Consider the following 23,138-nt stretch of genomic DNA (forward strand, 5'->3'; position numbering starts at 1 on the left):
TGAAAGAATACATGCTTGTCAAATAAAGTCTGTATTAAAACATATCACTTTGTCCCACTAGTAACTTACTGAAAACAATTCAGAGGCACAAAGCACAGTTTCAGATGGACTCTGATCAGAATTCATCCATCAGGCACCACAGTTACAGGCTTTTTATAAATCACATTCTGTCATGAACAGCACAAGTCATCTAGCCCACTGGAGATTCAAACAGGTCTGGATCATCAGTGCTTTTGGAAAAGCCAAAGAATTGTACTCTAAAAAATTGTGCAATGCAACATGTGTTCGTGCAAAAATCTAGAGTCTAGTTTTTTTGAGAAAAATTTAGATCAAGTTTTTTCCACTAGAGTTACAAAATCTTTTTCTTCAATTGACATATAAACACGTAACTAAGAGGTGTGATTTTCAAAAGTGCTTAAATCAATTAATGCCTAGTACTTTTGAAAAACAGTCCAGTTTTTAAGGAAGAATCCTCTTTTGGGAGAAGGGGTGGCTGACTCATTTATACTGTGAGCTCTTAAGTTATTCTGAATCACCGCCTTTGAAGGTTAAACAACAGGAACAGGAAAAAGTATGGATATAATTTCTATTTCTGATGTTTCTTTTAGAGGAAAAAAATCTTGGACAAAGAATATGACATGTAGATGACATTGTCCTATGAAGTGCTCTGAAATTCAGCAAATGCTATTATGGCATTGTTGCTAACTTGTCTTGGCCATAAATGTTACAAGAGAATCCTTATCTGATGTAGCATAGGCAAATTTCTCAGAATATGGAAGCCAAAGGTAAACTGACAAAAAAAGAATAGAGAGCTAAGAATAAAGAGAGGAAGAAAAGCATATCCTATAGAAGTAGTAAAAGCAATAACTATTAAGATTATGTTTTACATGGTCCTCAATAAATGGTTTCTTCTGACTCCTTTTCCTTACTTGAACTGTCATTATATCAACACTGGGGAAAAAAAAAAAAAAAAAAAGAAAAAGCAATAAATATACCAAATTGCGGAAGATTTATATATATATCTTTATCTATCCTTAGCTGGAAGGTTTACTGTGTGCTTTAATTACATTTAGGATTTTGCAAAAAATAAGTTTCTCTGAAGAAAATAATTTTATTATCTTAGTTTCTCTGTACTTGGGAAGCTGAGGCAGAAGAATTAAATTAAGTGCAAGTAATGTGAAGCACAGGTGTGTACTAAGTCTGGCTTCAGCTATCCAACATTAAGTATCGATACTGGAAAATGTCAACACCATTGACTCATCAAAATTAGGAGTTTAGAGCTCAGTTAAGAGTTGGCATCAGTGCCTTTGTCCATTCCACTATGCCAGCTCTTCTGCTGCTGGGATACCCTTTCTGATGGTCTGAAGTCCTGATGACTTTTTCCTCAGTCGAAGAGCTGACTCAGCTGAAGTAGGCCGATTGGCAGAGAATTTGCACAGGCTGAAGTCTAAATCAATCACAGGCTGAGTAATGGAAATGATCAGATGGAAAGGTTCCTCATCAGCATTTACCAATTTGACAAAATTGGAAACTTCCACAGAGGCAACTCAATTTTGAATGAGTTCCTTTGGACTGTTGCCTCCCAGGCAGTTTTCAAAACTTCTCTGCTTTCTTTCAAATGTCCCTTCTCTGCTGCCAGCATCTCTGAAGGGGTACAAAGGGTTTCAGCGCCTACAGCATGGGGCAGCTAGACATGTGGGGCTGCGCACATCTGAGAGCTCTCCCTTTCCTGGAGAACTCGGAGGCAGGATTATCTTTCTTGAAATAAATTTTCTGAATATCTTTCAAATTTTACAATGATCTGTGTTTTGCTCATTCCTCCTCTCCTCTTACCAGAACAATTAACAATCCTTTCACTTCGCAGAGTGTAGGGCCAAACACACATGGCTAGTTCTAGGTGCATTCAAAAGAAGAGGGGAAAGGAGTGCCATCATTGCAAAGTCTTCAGAGTGGACCATCAGCAAGGTTCCAGATGTTTGTTTGCTTGAATCTGGCTACATTATCCATTAATGTGTCAAGGTTACCTTCAAAAGAAAACAAGCTAGCAGATTGGGTTGGACTTTTTTTTTTAAATTTGAATTTTCAGTCAATACAACTGTAAATCCAGGGTCTGGGCAGCTAAAATAAAAGCCAATCTGTTCGAGGTAATCCAAAACCATCAAAAGTATTCTTGGTGGGACAGAGCTTTTAAAATACACATACACAGTTCTAATGCATAGCATGAAACAATTTATTTTAAATATTATTTTAAATGTAGAGTAAATAGTACCCAGGAGAACACTGCAAGGTTGTAACTGAATGGCTGCTACAGCATGTAAAAAAATGTGAACCTAAAATACTGTTCTTTAATTATATCAACAAAAAATAAAAAAGGAGGTCAAGCTGCAGAGCTGTGGGAGCCTTAACCAAGGATTTCTGAGTTTTTGTGGAAATGCTGTCAAAAGTTTGATGTGACTTTAATTATTTTGCTATAAAAAGTATTTAACTGGAAATGACATTGTTCTGACATTGTAATATGGTCTCTAAGGGCACTCTTGGCAATGTTGCTCAAAGGCTTTAAAATTGTCATTCATAATACAAGTCAGGAATTGCACAGGTGAAGCAGCCAGGGTCTTGATCCATCAAACACTGCTTCAACTCAACACGCTCCCCTTATCTGACAAGCTCTTTAGTGTGTCTGTTGACAGCTCAAGACACTCTGGTTGTCAGGGAATGGAGGTCAGAGGAAGTTATGCAATGTGGAGCCGCAAGAACAGCAAAATCCATAGGAATGCAGATACTTCAAAACACTATTCTGTCAGTTCTTTATATTTGTTTTTGGTGCTTTACGTGACATTTTATGTATCAAACCACTTCGCATCTTCATTCTTTATCCACTGTTAAATTACAAGAGTTTCAAAGCCACATGTGCACACACAAATACACTTCCAAATTGTAAATTGAAGCCAGCTGTGAGAAGAAACAAATTCACTTCCCTTCTTGACATCAGCACTTCCCTTCCAATAGCCTCACTCTATCCTCAATCTATCAGCAAGACAATTTCTTAATATGAGCCATAAGTAATCTTCTCTTTCAAATCTCCACCTTTTAACACAGCATATGCAGAGCAAGTTCACTAGTAAGACCTAGTAATATGTGTGTTACTGTTAACAGTTGCTCTCCTGATTAACTCTGGTGTAAATGAGACATAAATTGGGCACTGTAATTGCATTCTTATGGCATTCACTGAAATAAGAATATATTCTGGATAAAGATACAGGAATTGAAAGCCAGTAGGCTAACAGACCCTGCCTGATTTTCCTCTGAAGAGTTTATACCTGTTAACAGACATTCTATCATATACTAAATAGACAGCTCCAGTAAACACTACCAGAGACCCTCTCAAGGCCTACACAGAACTCATGAAATTGGGAAAATCTGTAAAGCAATACTGTAATCTTGAAATAAATACCATTATGGCATTTAGACTAACTGAATACTTGGTCCTGTGTACAAGCTTATTCTTGAACTGGAATTTTTATTTCAGAAAAGTAGCATTTATTATTCTTAAACTAAATACAGAAGGTCCGAAATAGCAGGAAAATATAAATTTGAGGGAATGCAATACTAAACTTAAGTTAAAAGTAAATGTATCTTTAGAGACAAGTGAGACTTTTTGACAGTTAAAAAAACCCACACATTAACATGAAAAAAATATTTAACTTAACTGTCAACATCCTTTTCTTCTGTAGACTTGGGAAAACATTTTCAGATATGTTTTTAGCTGAGCTAACATCTTTTTTAGGTGTAGGCTACCCACAAAGTGTGCACAGAACAAAATGCAGGCATATCTACAACACAAATAGTGTGGTATTTCTCCACAGTCCATTAATTAGTCAGATTTGTCCTATATGCGAAAACACTGGCACAAACTGTAAGAGCACTGTTTCCAGCTAGCAAATGGAAAATTAAAAAGTTTTCTCTGTGCTGACTGATACACTTACCCATAACTAAGATAATTTTCATATGCATTTGACAGGTTTTCAGTTTAACTCTTACTCAAAAAGAGAAGCAGCATGCAGATCATATACACAAACATCATCTTTACTACTTTTCTTCTCTCTCTCTCTACCAAGAGACCTTTAATTTGCAAAGCTTGCTACTTCAGGTAATAAAATTAAGCACATTTCCAAAGGATTCTATGAATGAAGAGCCTTGGACACAAGTGATATCTGAGGTGCAGTTTTAACTTCACTACCAGCTTTGTATGAAAATTTGCAAAAGTCACTCAAGGGAAGGGCTGAAGACCGATTTTGGTGCCCAATTATCTTTTTAAGTATCTTGGACACGTTCCACGAAGTTACTTAAGCTCCAAGTTTCCATGTAAATCAATAAAAGTTAATCTGAATGTCTCTGTGGTTCAGATCATAACGGCTACATTTTGCACTTAGATTTGTCTGAAACTCCTTTAGTCCCAAATTCCTGTCTAACATTTTCAGTACCTAAAATTCCCTGGGTGCTTGTATTTCCACCTTAAGGCAAAAATATACTGATGCTGCCAAGCAGCTTAAAGAACTGGCTCTCAACCAAGTCCCAATGAGTTCCTCAAACTATAAATAATTACAAATTTACTGGGCCAAAGACTTTGAGAGAGAAAGCAAGAAAACAAGCAAGAGACTGATACCACAGCCTAGCAGTACTCATGGGATGTAGCAGACACAAGTTGAAGTCTCTGCTCAATATCTAATTATTTACACAAAGCAGAACAATTCCTTCCAAAGACTGAGGAAGCATGCCCTATCTTAGAAAATTCACCTTTGTGGTCAAGGCAGACCCTGACACACAGTAACTGGAGTTCATGTATCTGCTTTAAATCAGAGCATGCACTTGAGAAGAGGTGCCCTCTCACAAGTTCCCATCATCCCAGGCTATCAGCTACTATCATGGCTCTTCTCAGGGAAGGAGGAATGGCATGAGATCTAGAGGGGCCACACCACTGTGGACAGATGAAGTGGAAACTGGTAATTTTTTCCCACCCAAACATGGATATTTCACCCATGTTGGTAAGAAAAGGCTTCATCTGCATGCTTCTCTTCAGCATTTTTTAATTAGTTAGCTTGACAGATCCCCACTTAGTCTATTGACTTTATGAACTGCTTTTGCAGACAGTCAGGGCTATGCCCACACCGTTTCTGAAGGGCGCCAATAGGCCTAGCTTTCCCCATGTTCCACAAAGGAGGCCCAGCTGTCTGAAGCAATGAATTCCACTACACATGGGGTCCAGGAGATGGAGACACTGCCAAACCTAAGCCTTCAGCTTGTATGGGGCTAATTGGCTAAAGACTGTGAATGGCTCTACAGTACAGCGTTACAAAACATGGATCTCAGTCCATGTTCTGATACATATATAGATACTTGATACAAAGTAAAACATCTCCAGTGGAAGTTTGCAGATTTGGAAAGTAAGAGACGTGGATTCATATCCCTTTTACAAATCAGATAGAGAATAAATGAAACGTTTAAACTAGAATGAACTTAATCCCTGATGAGAAGGCTACTGTACTGACTGGTGCAGCCCATACCACACCAGGCCAACCAATCAAGCAGTGTCTAGCTTGAATTCTGCTGGTACTTAAACATGCAAGTTCAAAGCAATGCAGAAGTGCGTATTTTAATTGGCTCTTTGCATGGGGAAAAGAAGAAATGTAGATACTCTTAGTCATTACTGTTGGACTTCATGGACTTCTGGCACCTCAAAAAACATTTTGACAATCTCAGAGGTATCAACTGTCAAGTGATTAAGACAGCAATTATCTATCTAGACATCTATCTGGATTTTTTCTTTTCCTATCATTCAAACAGAGTATTCCTCCAATTTACAGGTCTGTTGTAGATATTAATACAACATGGGTGCTTTGGTTGTACAAACATTTGAGACAATTGAGTAATCAGAAACGGTAGTCTTGACTACATTAAAATTAACAGCGAAAAAAATGTGGAAAATAAGAACAAGGAGTGAATGAAATCATTGGGAAGGGCAATCAAAATACATGGGTAGTATGAAATCTGTTCCCATAAAGACAGACTATCATGAAATCTACCCAGTCTCTGTTCCCTTTTCATTACATCCTCACACATTTTTAGTTGGAGTTGCACAAAATGTTCAATAGAAACATGAGAGTGAAAACACAGTTGAGTTTGGCCAGAAGAAATGTGATTTTACTGAGAAGGGTTACTTAAAAGGTTGAAGTAAAATTAACTTATTAATAGCTAACACAGCACATTTGGCAGCAAACCAGAACTATATGGCACCCAAATGAAAAATAAAACATGATCACTAAGTATTATCCCTTTAGAAACCATAGCTTCCATCAGGATGCGTATAATAACCAGGATGAGTAAGAAATGTGACTACAGCATTGTTTAGATCAGCTGGATGAGCATGATGAAACTTAAATGAACCAGACTGCCCCAACGCTGTCTAAAGAATGAGACAGGGGAAGACAAAGAGAACAAGAGCACTCAAACAAGTCTGGAAATGGAAGGGAGCAGACTTTGATAAAGTGATGCTGTAATTATTTGGACTGACCTGAATCAATGTCATCATACAAGCAGGGATGGCAAAGTTATTACTCCCATGCAACCATATTTCCATCCAATCTGCTTAGAGACTTGTGCTATTAGAAAGGAAATCATAGCAGGCAGGTAAAGCAGAACAATTCTTTCTCTTTTTTAATTTATGTTTGAATTTCATGACCTCAGTCATGGAACACCCTGGTAAATTCTGCTGCACTACCCTTCTAGGCTAATTTCAGCTTTAATTTCTGTGCTTATTCCAATTCACAGGATTTCTAAATCATCCCATTTGATACACTCACTCTGCCAAACCCTCCTGTACTCCAAATCACATCTCGCCATAGCAGCAGTGTCATTTTAAAAAAGTAGCAGCTTCAAGTTTCTTTTTACAGTCATGAAGCGGCCGAGTTTGGACTTGTTAAGATATGTCTTCATTGCACAATGGCTCCTGACTTACTTGATTTTAGTTGCTAGCTTATCTCCTTGTTCATCTCCTCTTATATGGGCCCAGGTGCTTTTCTAACCAAGATAACTCAGCCTAGGTTTTCTCCAGATTACAGTCACTCCAGGAGTCACTTTGGCTTATACTGGTAGCATGTCAACTTCCCACTGAAAGTACAAGTTATGAGAGGCAGCTCTCCTTCAGTACCTTCCCACACTCCAAACATTAAAAAAAAAAAAAAAAAAAAAAAAACACCAGAGGTCAAAGTTCTTCCTGACCAAGGACATAGGAAATAGCTGCAGAACTCACATTGGAGTGACCACGGAACTGTGATACTACATTTGGATTTCACCCTTTGGCTACACACTGCTTTTTGTCAGCTGAAACAAGTATTTTCAGAGTGCTTATTACACTCATTAATCATTTAATGAATATTTGGGTAGCCAGAGGCCCCTGAAATCAGTGAAAATGGCTTCCTCTGGTGATGGTCAATTTCAGAGGAAGCCTCTGGAGAATGCCTGTCTCTATGGTCAGCCATGACAAAGAGTTAGAACCCTGGATCTGACAGAAACCAGGATGAAACTCTGGGAAAAATAGTCTTGCTTGTTCTGTGGCAAATGCTCATTGTCACCAGAGGCTGGCATCTTCCCAAGGCTTGCTGCTATGAGGGCAAAGTATTAAATTCACACGTTTCCAAGTCCCAAAGGCTGATGGCGCGCCTCTGAAGATCAACAGACTTAAGAAAGCATTGAAAATTACAATCCTTTCAGACATTTCATTTTACTGTCCATGCTTAGTGCCTGGTTACTATACTCCTGGATCATACAGTCATTAAAAATGGAACTACAGTTCTTTTTAATTTTGCTAGCTTTGTACTTTGCATTCAAGCATGACAGGAACCAATGGCAGAAAAAGGTAGTGTCTTTATTTAATAGAGCTGTGTATTAGGGGGCACTTCTAATGCATTTTTTGCAGCAGAAGCCTTGAATACATTTTTAATAGGTAACGCTGTATGAAGTTCTGTAATAGCATTTCAGAACATTGTGACACACTGTCAAAAAAATAGACAGCATTCTAATCCTTCTAGCAACCAGCCAGCAGTTCCTATTTTAAGCCAGGTGAAATAACTATGAAGGACAGGAAATTAATATTTATCCAGACAACTCTAATATTCTCAAAAAAGCTCGCATGGATTTACTAAAATCAGCTGGAGGTTGTGGGTATGTTAACAGCCTAAATAGCCAGGATGTATAAGAACAGGTAGGCACACTTTTTCTTTACACTTCTCTGATCCCCAAAGATGCTGAAATGCAGGAAAAGCACAAATCAGACTGGCTGCCAAGCCGCCTTTTTTTATTCTTAACAATTTTTGTTCAGCAGGACAATTCGTGGAATGTCTTTTTTTTAGCTTCTTGCTAAACAGTAGTCAAGACAAATAAGGAGTTCATGACTTGACCCAAAAGAGAATCATATTAGTACTTAAATAGAACAAGTAGCTCCCTAATGACCAAAAAATACTAACACGGACAATAATGGGGCAATCTTCTTTTAAATCCCATTTTAACATGTTACAGAGTTGTCAGTTACTCTTCTGTTATCTGGTTAATAATAAAAAAGGTCTCAGATTAATACTGTGTAATGTGTACTGTAGCACTCCAAAGTCCCATGGCTGAGTCACTTGAATGTCTCCAAGCTACTTTACAGATAGAAGTGTTTCCCAGAATCTCCTCTAAAACATACTCCCAGGATACTCCTAGAGCTTGGATTAGGCAGTCTCAAATTTGTCTTTTATGGTTGTGTGTGACAAGAGAATTACCCTCTGGCTGTCCATAGGACTTTCAGAATCTGCCAGGCTTCTAAATGTGGAAAGGCTACGTATTTGGGACAAGAATCTGCTTTTAATATTAAATTAACAGTTGGTTTTTTACAGACAGAAAATATAAAACAGTTTTTTTCTTTATTTGAAATTATGCCTAATATGCATTTAATTAGAATCCAGTTTCTTAAAATGCATATTCTTCTAAGCTGATACTTTGGCTTTCTGAGAATGCAGACAGCATATACCACAAAATATTATTTTAAAACAATTGGTTATTTTAAAAATAGCATATTATGCAGTAGCAAACAAGATTATCTGTTCATTTTTTATGGTCAACTAAAAAATAAGCCTGGTTAAAAAAAAAAAAAATCTCTGACAGCTTTTAGCACCCAGCAGATAGAGAGGGATTATTAAGGATGTGACTACTCTATTATCTCAAACAACAGGCATTTATATTTCTCCTTTCTCATCATCATTTATTTATTTATTTCTCCAGGAGGAAATATCTTCCCTTTTGTTCAGAAACTGCATGAGGCAATGCAGTACCAAATCCACATTTAAAGATCTAGTAGAAAGAAGTTCACCCGTAGTCCGTTAACACTATGGACACTAATAAGGACAGCCCGTGACATGCCCTGGCATGCCCTCAGCATGGCAGAGAGGTTTTATCAATACAGCACTAAATCTAAGGCTCAAACTTCTGGTTTTTGCCTATAAACTGTGAAAAATATAAATTATTTCAAATAATGAGAATAAAAAGGCATCTACAGCAGCCTTTAGATTGTCAGTCAGAGAGAAATATCTAGAACAGGGGTGTCAAACTCTTTTTCACCTGGGGCCACATCAGCCTCACGGTTGCCTTCAAAGGGCCGAATGTAATTTTAGGACTGTAAGTGTAGGAATAGTTACATTTATACAGTCCTAAAATGACATTTGGCCCTTTGAAGGCAACCACAAGGCTCATTTGGCTCTGGGTGAAAAAGAGTTTGACGCCACTGTTCTAAAACATTAGGCTAGTATATTCAGGGCAGGAATTGTCCCTTCAACCCACCTCTAAATTCTTAAAAGATAAATACAGACTCTCCTTCCTCCTCCATTTCCTTTCTGCTCTCTGGTGTTGTGCTGAAAGGCTCACACATTTGAGGGAATTGAAAAGGATAATAAAGGATAATAAATGTAATAACTCCCAATCTCCTGATAGGAGTGGTCTGAAGAACCTATTATCCTAGGACAACTGAGAATGGATACAAGAAAGAAAAAGCAGGGAATGTGTTGGAAGACAATTACCTCTCTTGGATGACAGAATTAGCACCAAGCAACAGAGACCAACAAAGAGAAGAATAATTCCTAATCTTTCAGTCAGAAGATACACTGCTTTTCTGACATTCAGGTTTTCAAGGAATCAAGAGAATGCAATTTTTAAAATTGAGACAGAGGGCATTAAATGCAGATAGGTAACTCCAGGAAACTGCATTCACGTGAAAGATCACAAATGCAAGCAGTCTAGAAACACTTCAAGAAAACAATTAGGAGTTTCAAAAAAACAGCTTATTTAGAAGTCACCTTTCCAGGTGGAAGATATCTTCTGTATAAACCTCCTTAGTCAGGTCAAATTTGTATTAGAAATTATGTGACCTGTAAAACAAAGCACTGTACTGGGGTTTGGAGACATGGGTCTGTTCCATTACCAATGGTGGATCACACCTCCTGGTTACTTTGCCCTCATGGACCTTCTGTATTTAATATAAAAGTCACTCCTTTTGCAAAGTAGTCCGAGTTCTCTGATACATTTTCAGTGTCATTGCTGTGAGAAAAGTCATGATGTGCATATGATGGACATGTAGGTTTTATAGCATACATCAGTTTTTAACTGATTCTTATTGAACTGTATGTGTCAGAACATAGCGAAGGTCAGTGGTCCATGGCGCTGAATTTGCATTGCAATCAGTTCTATTAGTCATAACTTTACAAGATAAGTAATTCACAGTTTGCAAGAAACACATATTAAGCAGATGGAACATGGAGCATTCACGTTTTTCCCAAACACATTGCAGATTAGGATGCATGACCTCTACTGGTTCAACAAAAAAAATGCATGTGCTGGACCAAGTATGTGTGTATAGACACAAAAAATAAATTTAATTTGGTCAGATGCAACTAAATCCAATCTCTGACTGCAGCAACCTAACTTTACTGAAATGTTTCATGTTCTCTGATGTGCACAATAATCCCAGGTAAAAGGGAAATTGATTTACACTGCTTTCACAGAGTTAACTGCTCTAATTATTAAATAGCCCTCAACATATGACAATGAACTATATAATGTAAATCAAGAGCTCTGTGCTAGAAAATAATCACACAAATTACCAAATAGAAACACCACTTCCAGAAGGTTAGCAGAATCATACCTTCCTAACACACAGACTATTTCAGAAAAATAGTGCTGACATACTCTTCATTATAAAGCAAATTATTATTAGGATGACAGTGGTAAACAAAACTCCTTTAGCTTGCGATTAATTTAATTCAAGCATTAACCTGAAAAAACAGACATTAAAAAGTTTGTAAAGATTAATTTTGGCATATTAAAGCGCTTTGATTCTTATCATTAAAATTTATTAGACTTTTGACAGTATTAATTCAAAATCTTCTGCTGATGCTTTAATTTAGCAGGCTAGTGAATTATACAGCAACACAAAACGTTATCTGATATATCCTCTATAGCTGCTTTTTGAGACAGAAAACTCATTGTTGAAAATCATTACTGTCAGAAATTTTTATACATGCATATACCATAATGATGAAACCGCTTATGTTATTCTGCTTTCAAGTTTTCAAAGAGTATTTGAAAAAAAAATATTATTCAGCTGACTTAATCTGCCAGTTGTTTAAAAGTGGCCAGTGTTTAGTATCACCATTTTATCTCCCTCCTTCACTCTCCATCTATTTTGTTCTGCCCTCCTGACATTTCCCTCGTTCCTTGCTCATGGTGGTTTTTCACTTTGGCTTGTATTACCCTGACGCTAGACTGTTGAAAAACAGCGTTATGTTCTACTTCATGTCTGTTTCCTGGAGTCTTTAGAAGCTATGGTTAGATACTAATAGTAGCTAATAATACCAACAACTAATACAGACCAAAATACTGTAAAAAACAAAGCAGATGCAGTTTAAATGTACAGGCAATGATCCTTGTTGATGAAATACTTCTCTCTCTACACACTACTAATTCTAAAAATCAGATGCACAGTGTTGTACAGCTTTTCAGTTCCCTACACTGCCCATCTAATGACAACAAAGTAAACTGAGAATGACTCAATGAAATAAAATACTGTCTTTTCCCATGTTAAACCCTTTTCAGGACTCTTAAGTTATGGTGATAGTGGGAAAAATGTGGCTAGAGTCACTTTTAATCTATTAGTCAAATCCCAGCTTCTGCTGAATGTTAGAAAATCCAAGGCAAAAAAAACATGTTCTCCATGTTTTTCCAGACCTTTCCTGTTTACCCCCAAGTTTCTGTTTGTCACAGTGGATTGTTTATAAATAATAAATCTTATAATATGTTTAGGTGATTATACAATTGAATAAGAGATCTCTATATCTTCCTTCTTATATTCTTTAGTTAGCACTCTTTCTTTGGTATATCTTAGTAAAGATTTGAAATGTAACATTGTGTGTCTCCTATACAAAACATATAGGAAACTGAGTACTTCATGGCTACACCATTGCAGTTAACATTAAAGGATTTTCCTGATACCATTTATAAGTAAGTACACCTTTTAGCGTAACCCAGAACAATACCAATTTTGTATTACAAAATGTGTCTTTGTTGCTACAGAAGGACTAACATTTTTTTCATTGTAAGCATATACACATTGATTTCTACATTTCAAATTCACTTTTTGGTGGTTAAAATCCACTACTAAATATCCATGAAATCCATTAAAATCCCCCAAATATATCCTGGACAAATTTCTAATGCTTTTAAATATTTCTGCAAATGTTTCAGAGTTAGATTGTTTAAATAATAGTTATATTTCCAATTCAGGTGGCATTACACAAATTGTATCACTCCACGAGGGTAATAAAAATTTTGGAACTGTAACATTGCAGTTCCTTGGAACTTGGCTATTAAAAATAGTGAGAAACAGCTCTATATTTCAGATAGCAAATTCACTGCAAGATTTATGTAACATGCTAAGAGGTCTTAGTGGGAAGCAGTCAACAGCAGAATACCTTGGATATCATCAAGGCCACTGCATTTCAACCATTTTCCAAATAACCCAGAATAAAGGTACCACTGAAAAAACGTGATGTTTGTCTTAGCCCATCAAATCTGGTTGAAAAATTAAACCATCCCATCAGTCTGATTTACAAGGAGTTCCAACAATGAGCTCCACAGAAATCTGCAGGATCTGCTTTCATGTCTTCATTATATTTGAGATAAAAGTAAGCAAAGCCTTAATTCAGCCTTGGTGTCATCAGCAGTATTTCTAGCTTTAGAAGCAAATGTTGATACTTTGCCAGAAAAAAAAAAAAAACAAAAAACACAGTACTGAATATGCATGTTCAATGAACTGGGAGATCCTCCCAGACAGGCTCCTTCATAGGCATATAAACTTTACAGTAAAGTACCTAGATTTTTGTTAACCATTGTGAAGCATAACATTTTGCCACTTTGCACAGTGCAACACTTTCCTTGATTGCAACACTCTGCCACTCTGCACAGTTGTAACATTAATTTTATTTTGATATCTTCACTGTTGATTTATCCACAGACTTTCAATAAATAAATAAATAAGCTTTGTTTAGCTCCTCAGCCATTATCCTATCCTACATAATTTTTTGCTGGTTTGTTGTTCAGTATCGCAACAGTTTCTGAGGGTGTTTTATCCTTCTACTTTCCTAATGATTCATTCTCTAGAATGCTTCAGCTACTGAGTTAGTTCTGTTCTTGGATTTTAGCACCATCTGCATGCCATGGATAACTAATTAAATGAGATTTTCATATCCTCCCCTTATTGCTTTTCCATTTTTTTACAAGGAATGCTTTTTGCCAATACATATTACCCACAACTCCAACATAAATTAATCTGACTTTCTCACTGACTCCTTAGAAAACACTATTATGGCCAGATTCCATGTGACCCTTCCAGGTATGCCCAAGAAAGAGCATAAGGTAGTTTACTCCTTGTATCCCAGCATGACTACATAGATAGTGGACTTTCAGAAAATGCAAGTGCTGCTCTGAATTGCTCTGCAGAGAGACAGAGAGACATCACCATTTCCAAAAGATGAAATTGAAGCAAAGAAGGGCTGAGGAAGCAACCAGAACTGAACAGGGGAATGGTACTTTTCACAGTAGTGAAAGCTTTCCTATATTGTTCTGCAGCAAAAATAGTCAAAGGACCTTCTTTTAGGATATTCAGAATGTGTATTAAGCATGACGAGGCTGACAAACACTGCTAAGATTTGAATGCCCTGCTAGGGGACTGCTACAGCTACAAACTCTTCTAAAACCAGTTAAAAACTCTGAGTCACAAAGATATATAAACACACTGCCCTAAATTTAACATATTGCAGATTATCAGCATATGAGCATGGCCTTGTTTCCTGGCAACTGAATACACACAACTCTTTGATTATCACACCCATATACATACATATATATATAACTCTCTTGATCTGGGAGCTGGGAGGAAGAGTTTTCTGGGAAAAAAAAACATTTTTTCCCTTTTAGCTCATATTGGTGAGCACATCATACAGCTTTTAATCATAGAGTCTGATACTCTACACTTCTGCAACATTTCTATGCAATGATATATCCAGTGCTGCAAAGACAAGTGCTCACTGCTCACCATCTCTCATAACAATAATCATAAATAATTCTTCTCAGTTCTCTTTGGTTTTCCTGCTCAATATCTACAAAATGTTATAAAAAAAAAGGTTTCGCTATGTCTGTAAGTGAAATACAATGGAGATTATTAGTTCAAGCATCAGAGCCCCAGAAAGTCACCTTGCAGCAGAGATGGATCCCTCAAAATGGAACCACAGTGGCATTTAGTTTTCACCTTTCTACTGTCTGATCTTCCTCAGTTTTTTTAATAACCAACATTCACCTCTTTGGTTATAATGAGAATGCCATTCTTGAAGCTGGTGAGAATCACTACTGTTTGTGGAAAGATCCTCAGATTATATAAACTTGCATAGCTCTTTTCGATGTCAATACAGCAGTCGAAAATCTGGTCTTCAGGCTATGAAGTCCAGTCCTCTGTCCTTGTAACTTCCCTTTATGTTTTTTTTTCAGCATTTAAGTTTTATATTTTCTAAGTGTTATATTCAATTATATTTTCTACATTTGGGAGAGTAGAACAGACAGAAGTTATCTAGCTGCTGGAAATGACCAATTTCCAACATGAGAAAGCAAAGCCAGCTGAATAACTTATGGAGATTGTAAGACTACTGAAGCATCCAACATGATATCAAAATCCTAGCAACATCTCTATTTCTTCCCCCTTCCTTCTTCTTTTTCATCTTGAAATGAAGATACAATTTTTTAAAAAAATAAGTATGTTTTTGCTGATACACCTAATACACAACAACATCAACATATTAAAAGATACGATTGCCTTAATCTATGTCCCTTTTTCCTTTAATCATGTCTGTCCATGAGGCAGATGAAAGCAGACAGAGCAGACAGATAATTCAGTCACTTCCAGATCTGAATGCAGCTGTATCTCAGCTTGAACACTGGTGTCTCACCATTTGAAGATCTAAATTCTCTTTTGGTCTCTTGATTAGTTTTAGTGTCCGCTGTTTTGTGGATTTCTTTTTCTACATGCTAGTAAGAATCAAAGGATTTATGGAAAAGTGCTAACCTAAGTGCCTTGAAAACTTTACAGTAAATAAATGGAAGAAAATACCTTCATGAAGAAAATCATATACAATCAAACTCTGGATGACTTATGATTTGCATGGTTGTATTTCATGTAAATTAGTGCTAATGGCATATCGAATTTGTTTTGTAACTGAACTTGTACTTTATTTTGATGTCTAAACAAAAATGGCACAGAATGTTTAAGTAAAATAGTTCATGTCGAAATTGACAGTGTAGTCAAGAGTGTTGCAGCTGCAATCCTGTGCTTAGCGTAAAATGAGTACAGAGAAAAAATTATCTCCGCTTGAATATCCTTATGCCTATCCATATGAAGGCAGGAGGCTGGGGTATTCTCCAAGTCATATGAGATATTTCCAGCTTCAGGGGACAGTGCAGTATTTTCTTTTCCCTGCCCACACCCACTTTGCAGACTATCGCATCACTACCGTGCTCATACATGATTCAAGGACCCCAGCTACTAGGACGGCCAATAGCCAAAATCTGTTTATACGACAGAGCTGCATCACGAGCAAAATGCCTTAACAGTCTAGAGAAAATAGTACTCACTTCTGCAGTGTATTGATGTATCAGTGAAGCATCAAGTTACATACTGTAAGTACTCACACCAAGTCTTCCAGTAAAATTAATTATAAATCTACCCCAAAACTCAAGAACAAATTCCCAGACAATTACTTAGCTGAAATGCCAGTGTTAAGCTAACACTTTTCACTATTAAAACCATGTTTGAGATAAATAATTCTTCACAATGAGCTGAATTTTTGCTAGAAGACATCTCTGAAAATGTCTTACAACAGGTAAAAGTGGGCTGGTGAACAATTCTTGCTTTCAAAAGACTTTAAAAGAATCCATTTCAGACCATGGACTATTTCTGTTGTAGCACATTAGGCCAGATTGTGACCTCAGTCATAGTAGTTTAGCAGAATAATGCAAGCTGCTATGTCAAAGTAAATGCTCTACTGGTTTGAACTGAATTGTTTCAGATTCATATAAATGCAAGTGGAACAGAACTGAGACTTAGTATATTAAATTAATGACATGTGGCATGGTCAAAATGCAGTCATCTATGCAAAACCACTTTTAGAAAATATCAGGACTCACTAGCCACATAACATTTAAAAAAAATGTAGTATTTCCATTTTTCTTTCCAGGGTACATGTTAATAGAAAAATAGGAATAAAATGTTACAAAATTCCTGAAATACAAAACTCAGTAATTACTAAGCATTATATAAGAAAGTACTGTTTAGCATATTTCATATGGATTATCACAACTGAATTTACAAGCATTCTTTTAAACTATAGGAATCTCTCTACCTACAGTTGAAGTATTCTTGCAGATTAACATTAATGCATCATGAATCATTACGGTTTAATATGCATGACACAGTTTCATTTCACACATGTTCCGCATGGGTTGATTGCCATGTATGCCAATATCAAACAGATGTTAATTCTTCAGTTTTTATGCTTCCAAAGTATATTTTAATTACCTAAGAGCCTTGGCAAAATAAAAGAGGGAGTTATTTTGAATTAATGGAAAATCTAAAATCTAAAATAAAAATCCATTAGAAAAACAGTTTTTAATATTTGTGATATCACCAATATAAATTTGAATATTCAAAATAACAAATGCTAGCAAACGAACTGCAGACTGCTCTCATTAAATGGCACGTTCATTTTTGTAAACAAGAATTTTTCATTATTTTTCTAATTTAAAAAATAATTTTAAAACCCCTGCAGATTAAAAATGACCTTTATGATATTAAATGTTTCTCCAAGTCACTTGCAAGGCGTTGTATGTTCATACTGTGTCGAAAGTCTTAACTTCAGGTATTTTGCAAAGAAAGCAAATCTCTGTGCAAAATATCACTATACAAATTCTCACATTTGCAGTGCTGTAAGTCTCATTTTATGGATCATCTTAATTAAAAAGTCCTTAAATATAAAATATTTCACAAGTCTTCACTGTACAGAGGCCAGAAATGGAAATGAAAAGACATTCCGGGTTAAGATTAATGTGTAACGAGAAAAGTCTTGCCAGCCAGCACCAGCTCCCTCTTTGTGCTGTGTCAGACACAAGACAAGATTCCCTAGAACCAAAACAGCAGCAGAGTCACAGGTCAGGATGGACAAATCTTGGCTAAAAACTGTGAGCTTTAACTAATTCCCTGTTTGATCAAACAGAGTTGTTAGAGCAATTTCCATGCAAGTCAGAGCAGGTCTCCAGCTTTGGGCTTGATCTTACTGAAATCAACAAGAACAGGAACGGCTCCCAGGACTTTTGAACTAGAATTAGTTTTAGCAAGGTGCAACAGTCTCCAGGTTGAAAATCACAATTGCCAAAACTGTTAACTAATAATAATAATAACAAACATTTATTTATTAAATACATAAATATTTATGTTAAATAGTATAATCTGTACATAAACAACAATGGTAGATAAAATGTTATCAAAAATAAGATATTCTGCCCTTCTCCATACCATATAGACCCTTCTTCACAGTAATACTACCAACACCAAAAAATTATTTAAATTTCTTACTTACATCCTTACATGAGCTGGCATACAACTCTAAAATGAAAATGTGAACTGACATTTTGAAAAATAACTGACAGTCATGGCACAAGAGTGCAGTGACCTCTGTCCTCCAATATTCCCTTATTTCTTTTTTTTTTTTTTTTTTTTTTTTAATACCCAAATACAAGCAAGGTACTCAGAAACAGCATGCTAATTACCAATGAAACCCTAATTCCAAGGAAGTCAAAGATACAATATTCCCATTGAATTTACTGGGACAAGGAATTAATCTCAAATGTGGATTTTACACACACGACACAAATCACTTGTGCAGATTTCTGAAAACTCATCGCATTGCAGGGATTCAAGCCTGCATTCCTTGCTCAACCAAAATTCCCTGACTGGAATAACAGCTTCAGATGTTATTTCTGTTCTCATTCTGTTTTACTATGTTAAATCACCAGATTTTTTTTCTTTTTACTTAAGATAAATGTGTGAAAGTGCCTCCTTTCCATTCATAGATGTTATCCTCCTCAAACTTCAAATGATTCAGCTGGGTGAACATAGAGTTATAAATAATTTATCAAGATATGTACCAGTTGCTAGAAAAAAAAAAAAAACTGAAGGAAGAATATCACTGCACAAAATCTGAACATTAAAACTGATTTTTTTAAAATCAATCTTTAATTGTTTTTATTACCTCCTAATCCAGGTCTGAGACGATTATCATAACCATCCAGAAGTCTGTCTAGAATTCTTGTAAATATGGTGATGTTATTCTTAGCTTCGTCTTCCAAGGAGTCAGCCAGCACTGATCTAAATGGACATTTTACATTTTAGAAAGAGGTAGATATGTTTTCATTTACACTCAAAATGCAGTTTTTGCGGGCTGGTCTTGAATATTTAAATTATTGCCCTCTAACAGAAAGGGAGTAGTTAAGAGTGTATTAATACACAATTTTAATATAACATGTTCAGATACTTAAGAGTCAGTTGTATACTATTTAAAATTTCCACGTAGTCATTTTCCAGTAGCCTCTACTTCTAGTCCACATCACATCACCATGAACACTACTTCAAGTTCCACTTGTCTGTACAGGTGCAAAAGCCTAAAGGAGTTTTCCAGGCCTCAGTGACATGTCACTCCCAGACTAATAACCCAGGTTCCCACACACAAAACTGTCTTCTTCCAGCTCTGTGCTATCTGTCTTCACCTGAGTATACTCTATCTCTGGATAAATCCTGTGGATATGCTTCCACCCAATGGTCATGTAACGTACATGACTAGAAGAACTAACATGAGGGAAAACTCCAGTGATCATGCTCAGGGAGTCCTCTGATGTCAGTATTTGGTGGGTGGGAACAACGATGCTGACTAGCAAGCCGCAGGATAGCTGTGGACAGCCCTCATATTTCTAAAATGTTATTTTGTTATAAAAAACACTATCTGATGTTCCACTAGGTGCAGACAAACCTTAGGAAAGTTGGATAGAAAAAAATATAAACGAAGTGTCAAGAAGAAACTATAGATCACTGATTGTTTCAAACTTCCCCGATAAAGAAAGAGATGTTACAGCCTTTATGGGTCATACGTCTGTGGAAAACACCAGGAGCTTGAACATGAATCTGCTGCCCAGGCAGCTGTGGTGGTGAAGAGTCCTCGCAGTCCTGGACACCTAGACCAAGGGGATTGTGTACTGGGGAAACACTCCCATGCAGAAAGCCTTACACATGCAAACACTACTGTGCCAAAAATCTTAAGTGCTATGTATGTGAAATGCACAAGTTCATCAGTATTACCTACTTAATACTGGAATATAAGTATCAAGGAAGTAAAGCATCATATGCTACATGCATTATTATTCATACCTTTTTCAGACATCTACATTTTTAACATGAAATGTTTATCAAATAAGCTAAGGCAGTCTATTCCCTAACAATCATATCTAAATGAACTACTGGCCAAGGTATTCTGCATTATTAATTATGTCATAAAAATGAGCATGCTTTCTTCCTGCTCCAAATCAAAAGTAAGTTTGGGTGACATTTTCTTTAAAGCAAGCTATAATACAATTAAAAACAGGGCTTTATGTTGGTCCCCAATTCAACAGCATGGAGGAAGTCTTTAAATGTAAATCATTGCAGTCTGTAATTTCCATCACATAAACCACAGAATTGATGAAAATCAGATAACTTATAAAGAACATATCAAAATGTCATGTGTTATTTTACCGATGCGAGAGGTTTTTCTTAATTTTAATTACTGGATGTCTCCTTTTTTATTTTTGAAATGTATTTCTGTACTGTCTCTGCCATTTTTTAAGCTTCTTTTTGAGATACACCATTTTTTTGAATTTAAGATACCACTAAAAAATTGGATCATGCAATTATATCAAATTAGGGTCGAATTTTGTAAACTTTACTCAGGCATAAACTCCCTAATTACGCACATAGTCTCTTTGACGTCAGTGAGATTACTCACTTGAGTAGGGTTTCCAGGATCTGGCCCACTGTGACTCAACTAATACTGCACCATAGTTAAGCATAAAATGAAATAGGAAACACAGTTTCAGAAAATATTTTGTTCACTAGGAAAGAGACAAAAATAAATGCAGACTTTTTCAGTCAGAGGAAACATGCATGATTTAGCTTATGACCCTTACCATATCAGGACAAGACCTACTGCAGTCAGAACCAAAGCAAGTAAATCAAAGTTACAAACTACAATTAATTGCATGTTTAGGGACTATGGGCAACACAAAACTATAACATGACTAAAATTACTTGCTCATATGTTGTCACTTTAGAAATTGAGAACTTTGAACAACATAAGAAAAGTTTATTAATAAATACGGCTATTGTTTTATGATGTGATTGTGAAGTTGTATGCTGTCTCCACCTAGAGGTTTAGAGCTTAAGTATCATTTTGAATTCTGTAATGTTGTCCAAAAAAAAAAAAAAAAGGCATGCCCATTTTAAAAAATATGCGAGCAATATTTTAGAGACTGTGATTTGTTATTTGACTGCACAATAATCTATTTCTCCATTTTAACTGTTCTGTATGGAACAGAATCACAGTGATACAGTAACTCAAATAAATCTTTAAGATCTGATAATGCTTTTGAAGGAATTAGTTGTTTTCATTTTTAATGGTAAAATAAAGCATCAATTCACAAACTGTTTAAGGACCAGACACTAGGCTACACTACCTTCTCCTACTGCATTTGCTCTGGAAACTATGTAATACTGCATTCAAACAGCTAAGAAAGATTTATTATTATTTATTATTATTATTATTATTATTATTATTATTACATTACTATGTCCTATACTTTATAACCTCTCACCCAAGCTTACCTTTAGCAGATTGTAATACTCATGTCTGTACTGAACAACAAAATTAAACATCCTCTCACCTTGTTGGTAGCCACACCGATAAAACGAGAAGAACCAACTGCATCTCGGAGAGTGCCAGTTTCCTCTTCATCGCTGCTCTTTGCGAAACCTAACCGTGCAAGAAAAACACAAACCCTCTCTCAGCTACAGTCTCCGTCAAGCGGTGCTTTCAACTTAACCCGAGGAAAAATATGTCACTTCAGTGGAGAAAGGAAACCACTGGATTTCTGCAGCACTTTTCACTACTAGCAACTTATTGTATCTCCATCTTTTCCAACGATCCTGCTCTGTGCAAAGAGGCAACGTATGATCAAAAGTGGCATGTGAGCAGACGCATCAGATGCTTTCCTTTTCCGTAAGCTGAAAGCCCCAAGACGAAAAGGAACAAAAAAATAAAAATGTGTGCATAAAGAGATGGGGCTTTAACCATTCCTCGCCTCACTACTGCACACCGCAACCGGGGGGGCGTGGGGGGGGCGGGCGACGGGGGGGGAGTCACGCCATTCGCAGGGGCTCGGTGCGGGGACCGCGGGCGAGCCGCCCCCAGCCGCCGCCGGGCGCCCAACACGTTTGACAGCTGCTCGGCAAAACACCGGCGACAGCCGCCGGGGCGCGGGAGCGGGGGAGCGGTCCCCGCAGGGCGACTAGTTGCGGACCGCGGCAGAGCCCCGCCAGGGGCAGGCGCTGCCCGCGGCCGTGGGGGCCACGCCGTGGCCGCTGGGGGAGCCGCCGCCGGCCCGCGCTGCCCGCGGCGGGCGGGGACCCCCGGGGACCCTACCTGCGAGCAGCGGGCGCGCGGCCGGGGCGGGGGGCGGGAGGGCGCCAGCGGCGCGCGGGGCGGGAGGCGGCGGGGAGCGCGAGGAGCGCGGGGCGGCGGCGGCGAGCGCGCCCGGGACCGAGCGGCTCCCGAGCCGCGGCCGCGCGCGCGTGCCTGTCCGCGCGGGGGGCGGCGGGCGGCGCGCGTGCCGGTGCGCGGGGGCGGGCGGTGCGCGCGGGCGGGCGGCGGCTCCGCGGGTGCGGCGGGGCGCGCGGGGGCGTCAGGGCGCCCACGGCCCCGGGCCGGCGCGGGAGCGGGCAAGATGCAAGTCACCCTGCTGAACGGCGGCTCCTGCCACGCGGGCTTCCGCGGCCTTACAGCCTGCGCGGAGCGGGCGGGCGCGGCAACTTCGCCCACGCGCGAACGATGAACGGAGGGAAAAGCGGTCCCCGGAAGGATGAAGCACCTTTTCCCTGGCCCCTCTCAGCCTTTTAATCACCCCGTGTTAAGTAGGTGCCTGATAGGGCATAACCCAGACAAGTGCCCTGCGCCCTTCTCCGTCTGTGTTGGGAACAACCGCCGAGACCCGGTTCCCACCTTCGCTCTGAGACTGCCTCATTAATATTCCTTACCCCACTTGCCCATTGGCACAGTCTAATTGAAATGCAGAGAGAAGAAAAGTCTGTCATTTAAAGTGAGCTCAAGAAGCAGGCAGCCAAGAAAACAAACCTTCCTTTTTCGCTCAGATTGCATTAC

The 23,138-nt window shown here is 38.0% G+C and overlaps 1 protein-coding gene across 2 annotated transcripts in view; it reads right to left on the minus strand.

Annotated features, from left to right (window-relative positions):
* The window catches only part of GABRA2 (gamma-aminobutyric acid type A receptor subunit alpha2), a 63,382-nt gene extending 40,446 nt beyond the window's left edge, over positions 1–22,936 (minus strand). The window contains exons 1-3 of one of the 2 annotated variants that reach the window (XM_065060814.1): positions 22,849–22,936; positions 21,646–21,734; positions 18,930–19,045 (exon numbers count right to left, since the gene is read on the minus strand). In XM_065060814.1, the coding sequence (XP_064916886.1) occupies positions 18,930–19,045; positions 21,646–21,716 (187 nt within the window). In that variant the 5' untranslated portion in view covers positions 21,717–21,734; positions 22,849–22,936. Of the gene's footprint in view, positions 1–18,929; positions 19,046–21,645; positions 21,735–22,403; positions 22,454–22,848 lie in introns of those variants that run through there. The other variant, XM_065060813.1, reaches the window with a different exon arrangement.
* Positions 22,937–23,138: the final 202 nt, after the last annotated feature.

This window comes from Columba livia, chromosome 4, assembly GCF_036013475.1.
Source record: "Columba livia isolate bColLiv1 breed racing homer chromosome 4, bColLiv1.pat.W.v2, whole genome shotgun sequence".
NCBI lineage: Eukaryota > Metazoa > Chordata > Aves > Columbiformes > Columbidae > Columba > Columba livia.